Raw genomic sequence first — 13,724 nt, forward strand, 5'->3', positions numbered from 1 at the left:
GTGGCCATACAAGCTTAAATTCCTATTCTAATCCTAATAGGAATTGCCAAATCTCTTTGCAAATTTCCTTTTCTTTTATGGAATAGGAAATTCTTCATCATGTTTCCTTTTCTACTAAAAAGGAATCTCTTCATGCTTCTAGACTCTTCTCCAAGCTTCTAGTCTTCATAAACTTCATGGTTTGAATGTTAATCGCCTTAGCTGCTAACCTTCTTTCAGCTCCATGTTATCTGCTTCGTTGAACTACTTCTTGTAGTACTCTGAACTAGTGCAGCGACTACATCAACATCTTCATCTTCATCTATGCCTTTCATAAATATCTTTTTCTTTTTTTTTTCATCTTATTGTAAAACTCAGTTAAGAATACATCAACAGGTGTCACAAAGGCACGTTAATGTCAGACTAGTAAGTAAGTACCAAATGGAAACGAAGAGAAAAAAGAAAGTCTTTTCTTTTGTGTGTGTGGTGACTTGACTATGGCCACTACTAAGGAAGGGGGCTTACGGACCCACTTCTTTGTGTTGTGTGTGTGTGTTTTTTTTTCTCTTCCGTCCTCCAAAACTCGAGAGATTAGGGTTTTTGTTTAAAGTGTGGGGATTAAGGGTGAGTGAGCTGGTGGGCACGATCGAGAGAGTGAATCAAAAGGAAGATGGTGATGGCTACTTGTTTGGGCAATAAAGCAGGGAGAGAACTTATTGTTTCAGAAATAGTGCCCACATTTTCTTCTATTCCCTTTTCTATTTGCACTATATTCTTCTTCCTTTTTCTCTATTATTTCTTTTTTTCATCAAAAAAAAACAAATATTCGATAATAACTTTATTTGAATTTATTTTTTCAAATTATTGATTTATTTTTTGTAATATTTATCATATGGATAATATAGTGGATCAAAACAAATTAGTCCACCGATTATTCATTCATACGATTAGGTTAGGTTTTGATTTTGACGTTTTATATGTAGTGTGGGAAATTTACTAACAAGATTTAGCCGGATCTTTTGAAAATTTTGGGTGTCTAATGTTTTGAATATTAAAAGAAATTTCGATTATTTTACAACTAGTCCACGGTTATTTACTTATTTACCAAGACGTGATCGAGTTAACCTCATCATTCGTATATTGTTCTTTACAAAAAACCATTCTAGCTTTCTATTTATTTTGTATTGTTAATATTTTCTTTCCTATATAGTTATATATTTTAATTATTAGGTATATTTTCTTTCCTATATAATTATATTTTAATTATTAGTTATATTGTCTTTCCTATTTTAGATATAGTTATAAAAGGACAGAAATTTAGTTGCGCATCAAAATCTGAAATTTATTAAATTTCAAGCATAGTACAGTAAAACCTCTATAAATTAATAAGGTCGGGACCATGAAATTTTATTAATTTATAGAAGTTTTAATTTATCGATAAATTAATAAAGAGATTTTTAATTTCATAATTTTGAAATTTATCTTACAAAATAAGATACTTCTGTTATCATTCATATTTTTAAAGAATTTTCTTAATTTATAATCTTGTCTATCGTAATTGCTAACTTTAAAGTTTAGGTAAAAATGATAAATGTTAGATGTTTAGAGTTTAGAAGAAATTGCTACTAGTATCATTCATGGTAATGATGAAATCGAAGAAGATATTGCGGTAATTTTAAACCAATTACATGTAAAAAAGTAAGTATTGCATTTAGGACTCTCCATAATTTTTGGATGTGATTTGAGAAGACAAGAATGAAAAAGATTAGAGATGAGCTCCAATAAGAATGCAAATTCAAGAATATGCAAACAACAATAGAGTCATATTTCACTAGATTTTCTTAGATATATATATATATATCTTAATATTATTTAATTATTCATTTATGATATTGATTGGACCATATTTTTACATAATATTTCTAAAAATTTTATTATCTTATTAATTTATCGAAATGTGTCATTTTTTACACCGGCCCAACTTGGAATCGGAATAATTTATTAATTTATAGCGAGTATTAATTTAAAGAGTATTAATTTATAGAGGTTCTACTCTATATGAATTTCAACAAAGTTCCAAAATTCTGTAGTTAGTTTTGTAATTTGAGTATTGTAAAATTTTGAGAAATAAGTACTATAAATAGGTAAGAACAACATCATTGAGAAAATAAGAGGTTTCTGAATTGTATGCTTGCGTGATAAAAACGGTAGTCGTTAGAAAATTAGTTTCTGAGTGACTTATCAGAAAATGGTCGACTTCCAGTATAGGTATACAATAATGGGAATATTATACCATCATATTTTTTGAAATTTATAAAACAAACCCTACGATACATATTTTGCCTTTTTTTATAAATGATTAAACAATTGGAAATTTGGAGGCTTTAGAACATATATTGATATTTTTATGTACGAATAGTGAGAATCTAATGGACCAACCAACAAAATTACAAAACTAGTTTGTCTCATTCCAGACCGTGAGCTTGCTGCACATGATTGACTCGACCATTTTGTTGCATCTTCACTTGCATTTTGCGTATTTTATTTAAATTTCAAAATTCAAATACGTGAAATCCTGATATAATAATGTAGTCAAGTTTAGTTCCACTACATATATATATGTGTGTATTATTCCTCTTGAAGATCGTAAATGTCAGTTCAATTATTCATCTAGAAGATTACTGTATATGTTAATAACTATGACTTTAATTATTCGTTTTAATTCAGTCGACCTACCGACTATCGTATTAAAAAACTGATGCTTCTTGTACAAACTAGGATTCTCCTCCACCAAATCCGGTCCTTATGTTTTTTGCACTAGCCGTGTTAATCTGTTAAAAAAAGAATGTGAAGCATCAAACATATATAGTTTATGTTTTTTCATGCATGTGTGATTTAGTCTTATTTCTTGGATTTATATAGTTCGTAAGTTTGTCTGGTCTTAAATCATACTTATTAACATTATTATTAATTTGTAACACACGTGTAGATGTCCTGGAATATAAGTTAGAAAACAGATTGGAAGTTGATAAGATTGTGTCGTGATCAAGCATGTGTAAGTCTATTTTCGATAGATCAAGATCGGATGTTAATTATCAAAAGACTAATTATTGGAGTCGTGAATTTTATAATTCATTGGACTATTAGGATCAATTAAACGATAAATTAAGGAACCAAAACAGTAGTGAAATCACTTTGTTTTCACACACAGATAAATACATTTTATGGCCGTAATTTTAGAAAACTGTATTTATCGTGTTTATAAGTCAAATGGCATAGTTTCAAGTTTCAACTCTTCAATATATGGTGGCCTTTCATAGAATAAAAATCACAGAATTCATAGATTTTGATAGTGGCCTGTCAAAGAGGTCAATGTCATAATTCACCTCTAAAGTCAAAATCACTATATTTTAATCTTTGCCTTTTAGACGTTTGGTTCGAAATTATTGACTTAGAAATTTTAACAGTCTTCGGTTAANACTTAGAAGTTTTTTTTTTTTTTTTTTTAACATCTAATACTTACAAATTGTCCTGGGCGTTCGGAAAAAACGGGTTATACGGGTCGGGTTGTTCGGTTGGTGTAAAATTCGGATTTCAGAAATTTTAGCCAATTAGAACAGAAATTAAATTTGGTTCGGTTCAAACGGTAGACGGGTTATTTGGGTCGGTTATCAAGTTTTAAAAATCTTCCGAGAACAATTGTGGACATGCAGAATTCGGTTTATTTATACCGAATTCACATGTTTTTCACCTGATACAACATGAACATAAACATAGTACAAAAACAACAAAATAGAAGACAAATGTTATTGCCTTACATAGCATTACAGAGGATAAGCTAGTTTTTGATCGAGTTTTACATCTAGCAACCATTACAGACCCAGAAGCTAATAAGCTAGCATATTATCATGTTTTAGCTAGCATATCATCAATGTTTAAGCTAGCTATTACATGAAGAAGAGGCTACAAAACCATCCAAAAGTTAGCAACTCTTACCAGTTACCAGAGTTGTTTGTTGTTACAAAAGCATGCTAGTCCGCATCAAAAAATAGACAAAAGAGCAGCTTCAAAAGTCAGTACTATCCCCTGTTATCTCCAATAGTTAACGCTGCAAAGGTGCATCAAAAAGGACAAAAGTGCAGCTTCCTACTTACTTGTCCCATGCAAACGAAACAATGTCTATATGTAAATCAAAACAAATACTACTTATACTCTTAAGCTTAATAGGCAGAAACTTAACTAATAAGTAGACATACCTCCCATATTATGAGAGTAATCATGGAGGAGGAGCTAGAGCATTCCTTGAATCTACAAAAGAAAACAGTTAGACATTTACATTTAAACAAACTAAAGAACACAGTCCAAAGAAGACACATTAAAACTAACTTACCAAGAGATTCAAAAAACTCTACTTCTTCCAACATTTGCACCAAGGTAGCCACATCTTCTTCTGTTTTGAATGAACACCTCAACCACTGTTGGGTGCATACCAAAACCTCCACCATGTAAGGAGTTAGAGAACTCCTATACGGATCCAACACTCGGCCGCTTGTACTAAAAGCTGACTCAGAAGCAACATATGAGGCTTGCGATGCTAGAACATCTCTAGCAAATTCAGAGCAGATTGGGAACTTGGAGTTGTTACACCTCCACCAACTTAGAACATCATAAGGCATCCCTAGCCTATTCTCAACTATGACCTCAGGTTTCTCTGCCAGATAGCGTTGCAACTCATTGCCACTATCGTCATTTACCCCAAAATGAACCATCCTGCTGTAAAGAGTCTCGATCCTCTCACAATCATCTTCTTCATCAGAAAACTCATCCACGCCAATCTGTTGCTCCGCCTCTGCATTAGCTTGAATGTCAACTGGATTGGTCAGCCTTGAAGAATATTCTTCATACAACTTCTTCATTGCACTTGAAACTATAACAGAAAGATGCCTACTCTCGATTGTATCTTTGCCATACAACTGATCAAAGGAAAGGGAAGCAAACTGCATCTTGTTGCGAGGATCAAAAACACTAGCTATGATGACAAGTGGATTCATGTTGTTCAATCCATCCCAGTACTTCTCAAAATTGTCCCTCATGACATGAGCTTGCTTTTTGGTCTCCTCATCCGGACTGGCACACTTGGCGATCAGAGCCCTCTCAATGTTCACAATTTCTTTGTAACATACAGAAGACGACACCGACTTTGAAGCAGAGAATACCAAAGTTGCCTTATAGAATATCTTGAGGAATTTAACTAACCTTGACACTTCTTCCCAATCTGAATCAGTCGGTGGACCAACTCTCTTGACCTTTGTCTTCTCATCCTCTTCCAAGAAGTAATCACAGTACAACGTGTCCTCCATCATCATCTTCTCAAATGCAACAAGCAGCTTCAAAGCAGAACTCAACATAAGGTAAGTAGAATTCCATCTTGTGACAACATCCAATGGCAAGTCGCCTCTGCATAGCTTCCCATTGTCACACCTCATCGCAAAAGACCTTAGCCGAGTGAAAGAAGATCGGACATACTTGACTGCATTCTGAACAGCCACAATATTTGCTTTTACCTTCTTCAACCCATCACCAACAATCAGATTCAGGATGTGGGCACAACAACGCATGTGCAAGAACTCACCATCTCTAACCAAGGAGACTTCCCCTCTCAGCCTTAACTCATCTTTAAAAACATTCAATGCCTTGTCATTGTTCCTTGCATTATCCACTGTCACTGTAAAAACCTTCGAGATTCCCCAATCTTCTATGCAGTCCAGCAACTGTCTAGCAATGGTGTCTCCTTTGTNAAACACTAGCTATGATGACAAGTGGATTCATGTTGTTCAATCCATCCCAGTACTTCTCAAAATTGTCCCTCATGACATGAGCTTGCTTTTTGGTCTCCTCATCCGGACTGGCACACTTGGCGATCAGAGCCCTCTCAATGTTCACAATTTCTTTGTAACATACAGAAGACGACACCGACTTTGAAGCAGAGAATACCAAAGTTGCCTTATAGAATATCTTGAGGAATTTAACTAACCTTGACACTTCTTCCCAATCTGAATCAGTCGGTGGACCAACTCTCTTGACCTTTGTCTTCTCATCCTCTTCCAAGAAGTAATCACAGTACAACGTGTCCTCCATCATCATCTTCTCAAATGCAACAAGCAGCTTCAAAGCAGAACTCAACATAAGGTAAGTAGAATTCCATCTTGTGACAACATCCAATGGCAAGTCGCCTCTGCATAGCTTCCCATTGTCACACCTCATCGCAAAAGACCTTAGCCGAGTGAAAGAAGATCGGACATACTTGACTGCATTCTGAACAGCCACAATATTTGCTTTTACCTTCTTCAACCCATCACCAACAATCAGATTCAGGATGTGGGCACAACAACGCATGTGCAAGAACTCACCATCTCTAACCAAGGAGACTTCCCCTCTCAGCCTTAACTCATCTTTAAAAACATTCAATGCCTTGTCATTGTTCCTTGCATTATCCACTGTCACTGTAAAAACCTTCGAGATTCCCCAATCTTCTATGCAGTCCAGCAACTGTCTAGCAATGGTGTCTCCTTTGTGATTTGTGATGACCTTAAAGCTAAGGATTCTCTTCTGCATTTCCCAGTTAGCATTAATCCAATGCCCAGTGATCACCATGTAGTTGTAGGAGGTTGTCGGAGATGTCCATATATATGTTGTTAAAGAGACCCTTTGTTTCTCAACAGCGAACATGTTCTTCAAGGCAGCTTTCTGTTGCAGGTAGATCCCAACAATGTCTTTAGTGCACGTTCTCCTAGAGAAAGANCTTGACCTTTGTCTTCTCATCCTCTTCCAAGAAGTAATCACAGTACAACGTGTCCTCCATCATCATCTTCTCAAATGCAACAAGCAGCTTCAAAGCAGAACTCAACATAAGGTAAGTAGAATTCCATCTTGTGACAACATCCAATGGCAAGTCGCCTCTGCATAGCTTCCCATTGTCACACCTCATCGCAAAAGACCTTAGCCGAGTGAAAGAAGATCGGACATACTTGACTGCATTCTGAACAGCCACAATATTTGCTTTTACCTTCTTCAACCCATCACCAACAATCAGATTCAGGATGTGGGCACAACAACGCATGTGCAAGAACTCACCATCTCTAACCAAGGAGACTTCCCCTCTCAGCCTTAACTCATCTTTAAAAACATTCAATGCCTTGTCATTGTTCCTTGCATTATCCACTGTCACTGTAAAAACCTTCGAGATTCCCCAATCTTCTATGCAGTCCAGCAACTGTCTAGCAATGGTGTCTCCTTTGTGATTTGTGATGACCTTAAAGCTAAGGATTCTCTTCTGCATTTCCCAGTTAGCATTAATCCAATGCCCAGTGATCACCATGTAGTTGTAGGAGGTTGTCGGAGATGTCCATATATATGTTGTTAAAGAGACCCTTTGTTTCTCAACAGCGAACATGTTCTTCAAGGCAGCTTTCTGTTGCAGGTAGATCCCAACAATGTCTTTAGTGCACGTTCTCCTAGAGAAAGACTTGTACATAGGGAAGACATTGAAACAAAACCTTTTCCAACCCTCAGATTCTACAAATGAGAATGGTAACTCATTGACTACCACCATCTCAGTAACTGACCTCCTAAACAGATGTGGATCATACTGAATCACCTTCAAGTTCCCTTTGTTATCACCACTAAGAACCTGTTGCTTTTCCTTTTCTACCCAATCCTTGTACTGCTTACATATACGAATGTGACCTATCATAGGACTAGTGCCTACAGTCTTCGAATCACACGCTATCTCTACACCACAGTACTTACAGTAACTCTTAGTGAGATCTCNAAAAGACCTTAGCCGAGTGAAAGAAGATCGGACATACTTGACTGCATTCTGAACAGCCACAATATTTGCTTTTACCTTCTTCAACCCATCACCAACAATCAGATTCAGGATGTGGGCACAACAACGCATGTGCAAGAACTCACCATCTCTAACCAAGGAGACTTCCCCTCTCAGCCTTAACTCATCTTTAAAAACATTCAATGCCTTGTCATTGTTCCTTGCATTATCCACTGTCACTGTAAAAACCTTCGAGATTCCCCAATCTTCTATGCAGTCCAGCAACTGTCTAGCAATGGTGTCTCCTTTGTGATTTGTGATGACCTTAAAGCTAAGGATTCTCTTCTGCATTTCCCAGTTAGCATTAATCCAATGCCCAGTGATCACCATGTAGTTGTAGGAGGTTGTCGGAGATGTCCATATATATGTTGTTAAAGAGACCCTTTGTTTCTCAACAGCGAACATGTTCTTCAAGGCAGCTTTCTGTTGCAGGTAGATCCCAACAATGTCTTTAGTGCACGTTCTCCTAGAGAAAGACTTGTACATAGGGAAGACATTGAAACAAAACCTTTTCCAACCCTCAGATTCTACAAATGAGAATGGTAACTCATTGACTACCACCATCTCAGTAACTGACCTCCTAAACAGATGTGGATCATACTGAATCACCTTCAAGTTCCCTTTGTTATCACCACTAAGAACCTGTTGCTTCTCCTTTTCTACCCAATCCTTGTACTGCTTACATATACGAATGTGACCTATCATAGGACTAGTGCCTACAGTCTTCGAATCACACGCTATCTCTACACCACAGTACTTACAGTAACTCTTAGTGAGATCTCCATCTCTTTGCAGAAAGTGTTCCCAGCAAGGTGCTCTTTTAGCATACTTCTTCCGTGCTTTCGGTGGCTTATCAGCTCCAGAAGCAGGTGCCTTACGCTTATTCTCAGCTTGAGTTTGTTCTGCTTCTGTCACTTGCGATTCAAGTGGAGGTTCCATGTCGATGTGCTCTTCAGACATCTACAATACACACAAAGAAGAAAAGAGATTACTATTTGTTAATCTCAAAACATTAAAACAAAACACCTAAATCTCAGAGACAATCGAAGTTTTAAAATAAACACTAAACCATATATGACCCAAATTAATACAAATACACATGTTATGACCATAAACAAACAGTAGGACAACAAAAAAACAAACCGTATAATACTATAATTGTTTATGAAGAAATCTCCAAATTGATTTTAACACCCTAACCCTAAATAACCCCAATCAATACCATAACACAAGTTATGACCATAAACAAACTGCAACACAACAATTAAACAAGACCACAATCGTTTATGATGAAAGCCCCAAATTGATTTTAAAACCCTAACCCTAATTGACCCAAATCATATCATAACACAAGTTATGACCATAAACAAACCGCAAGACAACAATTAAACAAGACCATAAGCATTTATGATAAAAACCCCAAATTGATTTTAAAACCCTAACCCTAAATCCCCAAATCGATACCATAAACATAATGAAAACCTAGAATAACATACAGAGAATGGCAATTAATCGAAGGAAGAAACGATTAGGAGAAAGAAGAAGAAGAAAAGCTTACGTTGCGGATTAGGGTTTGAACCCCAGACAAAGACGAGAGGCGAGATGATGAAGATGATGTCGAAGATGATGAAGCTTAATCGGAGATGGAGAAGAGAAGATTTGATTGAGTGAAAGATCAGAGAAGATGAACGGAGATGTTTGATTGTTTTCTCTCTTTTTTGCGGTATCGCGAAGGAGAGGAGACAGACAACTCGAAGAAAAAAAAGAGAGAAATGAGCTTAGGGTTTAGATAAAATTATATATATATATATATATATATGTATATGGCTGCCAATTTTCGGTTTAGGTAAAACCGATCGGTTCCGATTACCGAACCGACCCGAAACCAAATCCGAATTCTGATTAGAATTGTCCCGAACGGTTTGCTCCTCACAAACCCCCAATTGCCGATAACCGAAAATATCGGGTTCCTCGGTTCAGTTTGTCCAGTTTTCACCGATCTTTCAGGGCGACTTATAAGTCTATTTTAGCATATGGTTTCCTTTTCAGAAATCGAAAAAAAAAAATCAACCATTGGGAAACTATGGCACGATCGTCATTTATGCGATCATTTAAGAATCAACCATTGGGAAACTACAAACATGCACATGCGCATAAATGGTGGTGTATCAAACGATTGGGAAACTATGGCACGATCGTCAATCGTTTGAGCTTTTACACCTATTCTTAAATGGTGGTGTAGCTACAAAGGAGGCCTTAATTAAATAATTGATCTTTAACACTGTTGTTGGTCCAGTTCAACATATCGTGGAAAACAAAGCCCAATAACTGCATCCTTAAATATGACATCAAACATGCACATATATCGTGCTTATACAATCAAGAATGAGTTTAGGTCTAAATATGACAATATGTACGTAGAATGTGAAAGGAGCAAGAGAATAACTCAACTGATTATATATAGTGTTCACAGGTGATCAAAATACAAGACATCATATATCATATTATATATGTGTAACATACTGTATCTAGAAAATTTTGGAAAATTCTATGTTACATTATTAAAACCTTACTCTCGCTACTGTTTTATTTAACCAAACCTGCCTAAAACCCATTTATTCATTATCTTCATTTGATTTTGCTTAGATTGTTTTTTTTTTTTTTTTTTGACAGAGGGGCATCACAAAACTAAATAGACAAGTTATAACTCTATAGAATTACGATTTATATAACTATATAAGACTATAAGATTCATGTTTATAAACATGAATCTTTTTGGTGTGGCTCTTGGAGCTCAAATCCAAGATTGAATTGGGTAATTGAACTTGAAGGAGTTGGCTCCACTAATGTGTGCAAAAATGTCTGAAGAATCTACAAATTGTTCCTCATCCTTCACTCCCATCTGTAAACCAAAATCTGTTTTGTTAGACCCGACCTAAATTCATATAAATCGAGTTAAAATAACTTGGTTTTACTTACATCGTCTTCATCTTCATCATCATGATGGCTTGAAGAAGCTTGTCTACTTGGTTCACCAAACTCATCATTCTTTGCAAATCTTCCTCTAACTCTTGGTCGACTATCTGCCAATGTTTTCCTACATGCATACTACAAACAAAAACAAAAATCATTGAAAACAACATAACCAACGGTTTAATCCGGTTTGGTTTGATAAAAATCGAACCTTAATTTTCTTGTTAAAATTCCTTTCGTTCCTCTTCTTCATATACCTACGAATCTTCTCTTTCTTTTGCTCAGGGGAGAGTTTTCCAACTTTGCTCAACGTTGAATCTTCTAAAGCATTATTAATCTCAACCGGTCCTAATGCTGAATTACTTTGAGGCGCCATCAAGTGGCTCTGGCTCTCGACGCCACCAACACCAAGTGCCTTCTTTAACAAAAGTAAACTGGTTAGCATAACATCAAAATACCAAACCGGTCATGTGCCTTCATAACCAAACCAGAAGAAATCTTATTAGCTCCTTGAAGATAAACCAAACGTAAACCGGATAATATTTGTAACAAAAAAAACCCAATACCTGGAGATCTTCTGGATTAAAGATACGTTTGATGGAATCAGGACAGAATAAACCACCATTATCAGCTTGAAAGTCCATGAATGGATCATGTGGCTTATTGATTTCGGATCCCACATGATTATTCCCGGGAAATAAACCAAGACTACTTTCAGCAGATAATAAACCGGTGCTCATATACGCCGGTAAACCGGAGGTACGGAAGAAAGAGTAAGAAGGGTTCAAGCCAGGATTGTAACTTGGGACTGAAGAAAGACAATCTTCTTCGAAAACCCCTGATTGTAAAGGAGGAGGAGCTAGAGAGGAAACAGCTGGTAGAGACAGAGGGTCTCCAGAGAATGAAATGTTAGGAGGCTGGTGAGTAACTTGGAGTCCTGAAGAGAAATCAAACTGGTCTTGGCTCGTTGCCGTAAGGAGTTGATCGATGACTGGATATTGCAGTGAAGATGATGAGAAATCGATTGAAGCCGTTATGTCGTTTTCGAAATCTTCTTGTGAGTCAAAGATTATGGAAAGATCCGTGTTGTTGTTGTCATCTTCTTCGTCTTGAAGTTCTGTGTTCTTGCTGTTGTTGTTACTGTTCTCAGTTGTTGTGGTTGTGTTAGTGTTTGAATGGAAGCTTCCGGATTTCTCAAGAATGTTTGAAGTAGAGGTGACTTCAGAGGTTTGATTGAAGGTTTCTTGAAAGAGTTGTGGATCGCAGAAATCGAAGATTTGAGCACTAAGAGGGCTCGTGATATCATCCTGATGATATATAGAACAAAGAAACGTTAATTAGATCTAAAGATTATATCGAGCAGAGAAAGTATAGTAAATGATCAAGAAAGACATTACTTTAAAGCCAAGCATCAAAAGAAGAGAACAGAGGTTAAATTTGCTTGAGTCACAAGAAAAAGTAACGGGTGAGATCCTTAAGTAGTTACAAGGTTGGTTTTTAAGGCATATTTATAAATATGCTCAAGTAAATCTGTTTTTCTCGTGGCTTAATTGTCTAGACAGAATCTATAAGATGTTTTTATTCTGTTTTTAGACATCAAAACACTCCAAGATTTTCGTGTCTCGATCAAATCCAATGTTTTTTTTTTCTCTTTGGTTTCTAATTTCTGTTTAGGAGAGCATAAATGTTGGTAAAGAGAGATTAAATGCATCTGTTCTCTTTCATGTGACATGTTAACAAGAAGTTGGAATAGCTAAAAAAGAAAAAGTAAAGAAGAGTGGTTTCTATAAAAGGAAAGTTTTCTGATTCTGGTATTTCTTTTTCGTATTGACAAGAAAAATTGAAATTGCCTGGTATGAACCAACATCTAGATTTTTATCCCACAAAGAAAAAGTAAAGGGCACTTCATTAAATATCAGAACATGTAAAAAACCTTCATCATGATCATCATCATATAACACATCACAATGCTCCTAGTGAAAATTCACATAATGTGTCCTTCTATTTGCATCAAACAATACAAAATATATCCCAAGGTGACCAGAGTTTTACGTTTGATGAAAATTAAATCTACACTCAGATAGGAAAGAAATAGTGAAATGATTACTGTTGCTTTGTAGAACACTTTTCAAGATCATGCATGTGACGATTTTCTATTGGCTTATAAGTACCAATCGTAGGCGAAGAATGAGAACTATATATATGATAATGATAATGTTCAAAAACTGGATTCGAAAGATAAACTTTAGTGTGTAGAGAATCACACCAAAAAATAAGAAAAGCTAAAAGGGAATGAAGCAATTTAAAAAGAGATCAAATGGAATATAAGGAGAAGAAAATGACGTTTCATAAAAAGAAAAAAGAATAAAAAAACTAACTAATTGAAATTGTATATGATTGTCCAAAGCAAAGACCTAATAAAATTACACAGTTTATAAGATTAGACTCGAGTTTTATATGATCTACACAACGCATGCATGCATATAAATGAATAAAACCAAGAATGAGAAGAAAATTACGATGGAAAGCTGATCGTGAGACGAGATCACGTCTTGCAACATGTTTAATGCGAAGTTTTTTTGGGAAAAATAAAAGAAAATTCCCCAGAAAAATCGAATTATAGCAAGAAAATTAAAGAACGAGGAGGCTTCACGGATATTGCTTTGTGGAACAATGTTGGTATGACTGATGATGTATGAACAAGAAACTGATCCATCGAAGATATTCAAAATATTGGAAAAAAGAAAAAGAAAGAAATCAACAAAAACCGAAAAAAAACAAACAGAGAGATGATCATTGAATTAAAACAGAACAGTAAGGTTCTTCTGTTTGGACAGAGAAGAAATGAAAATTTCTTAATTACAGTTTTTCTGGAGAACGAAAA

The 13,724-nt window shown here is 35.7% G+C and overlaps 1 protein-coding gene across 4 annotated transcripts; it reads right to left on the reverse strand.

Moving 5' to 3' along the window:
- Positions 10,319-13,724, reverse strand: LOC104700114 (two-component response regulator-like APRR7). 4 transcript variants are annotated; one of them, XM_010415582.1, is made up of 5 exons: positions 13,360-13,724; positions 11,407-12,147; positions 11,052-11,255; positions 10,847-10,975; positions 10,319-10,769 (listed from the first exon to the last, which is right to left on the reverse strand). In XM_010415582.1, exons 1-5 carry the CDS (start codon positions 13,399-13,401, stop codon positions 10,662-10,664), a joined length of 1,224 nt encoding a protein of 407 aa, XP_010413884.1. In that variant the 5' UTR covers positions 13,402-13,724; the 3' UTR covers positions 10,319-10,661. The 4 variants fall into 4 exon arrangements, with proteins under 4 accessions (XP_010413884.1, XP_010413883.1, XP_010413885.1 ...); XM_010415581.1 differs by having other exon boundaries at positions 11,052-11,258; XM_010415583.2 differs by lacking the exon at positions 13,360-13,724 and adding an exon at positions 12,238-13,079 and having other exon boundaries at positions 11,052-11,258.

Source organism: Camelina sativa, chromosome 7 (genome assembly GCF_000633955.1).
Source record: "Camelina sativa cultivar DH55 chromosome 7, Cs, whole genome shotgun sequence".
NCBI lineage: Eukaryota > Viridiplantae > Streptophyta > Magnoliopsida > Brassicales > Brassicaceae > Camelina > Camelina sativa.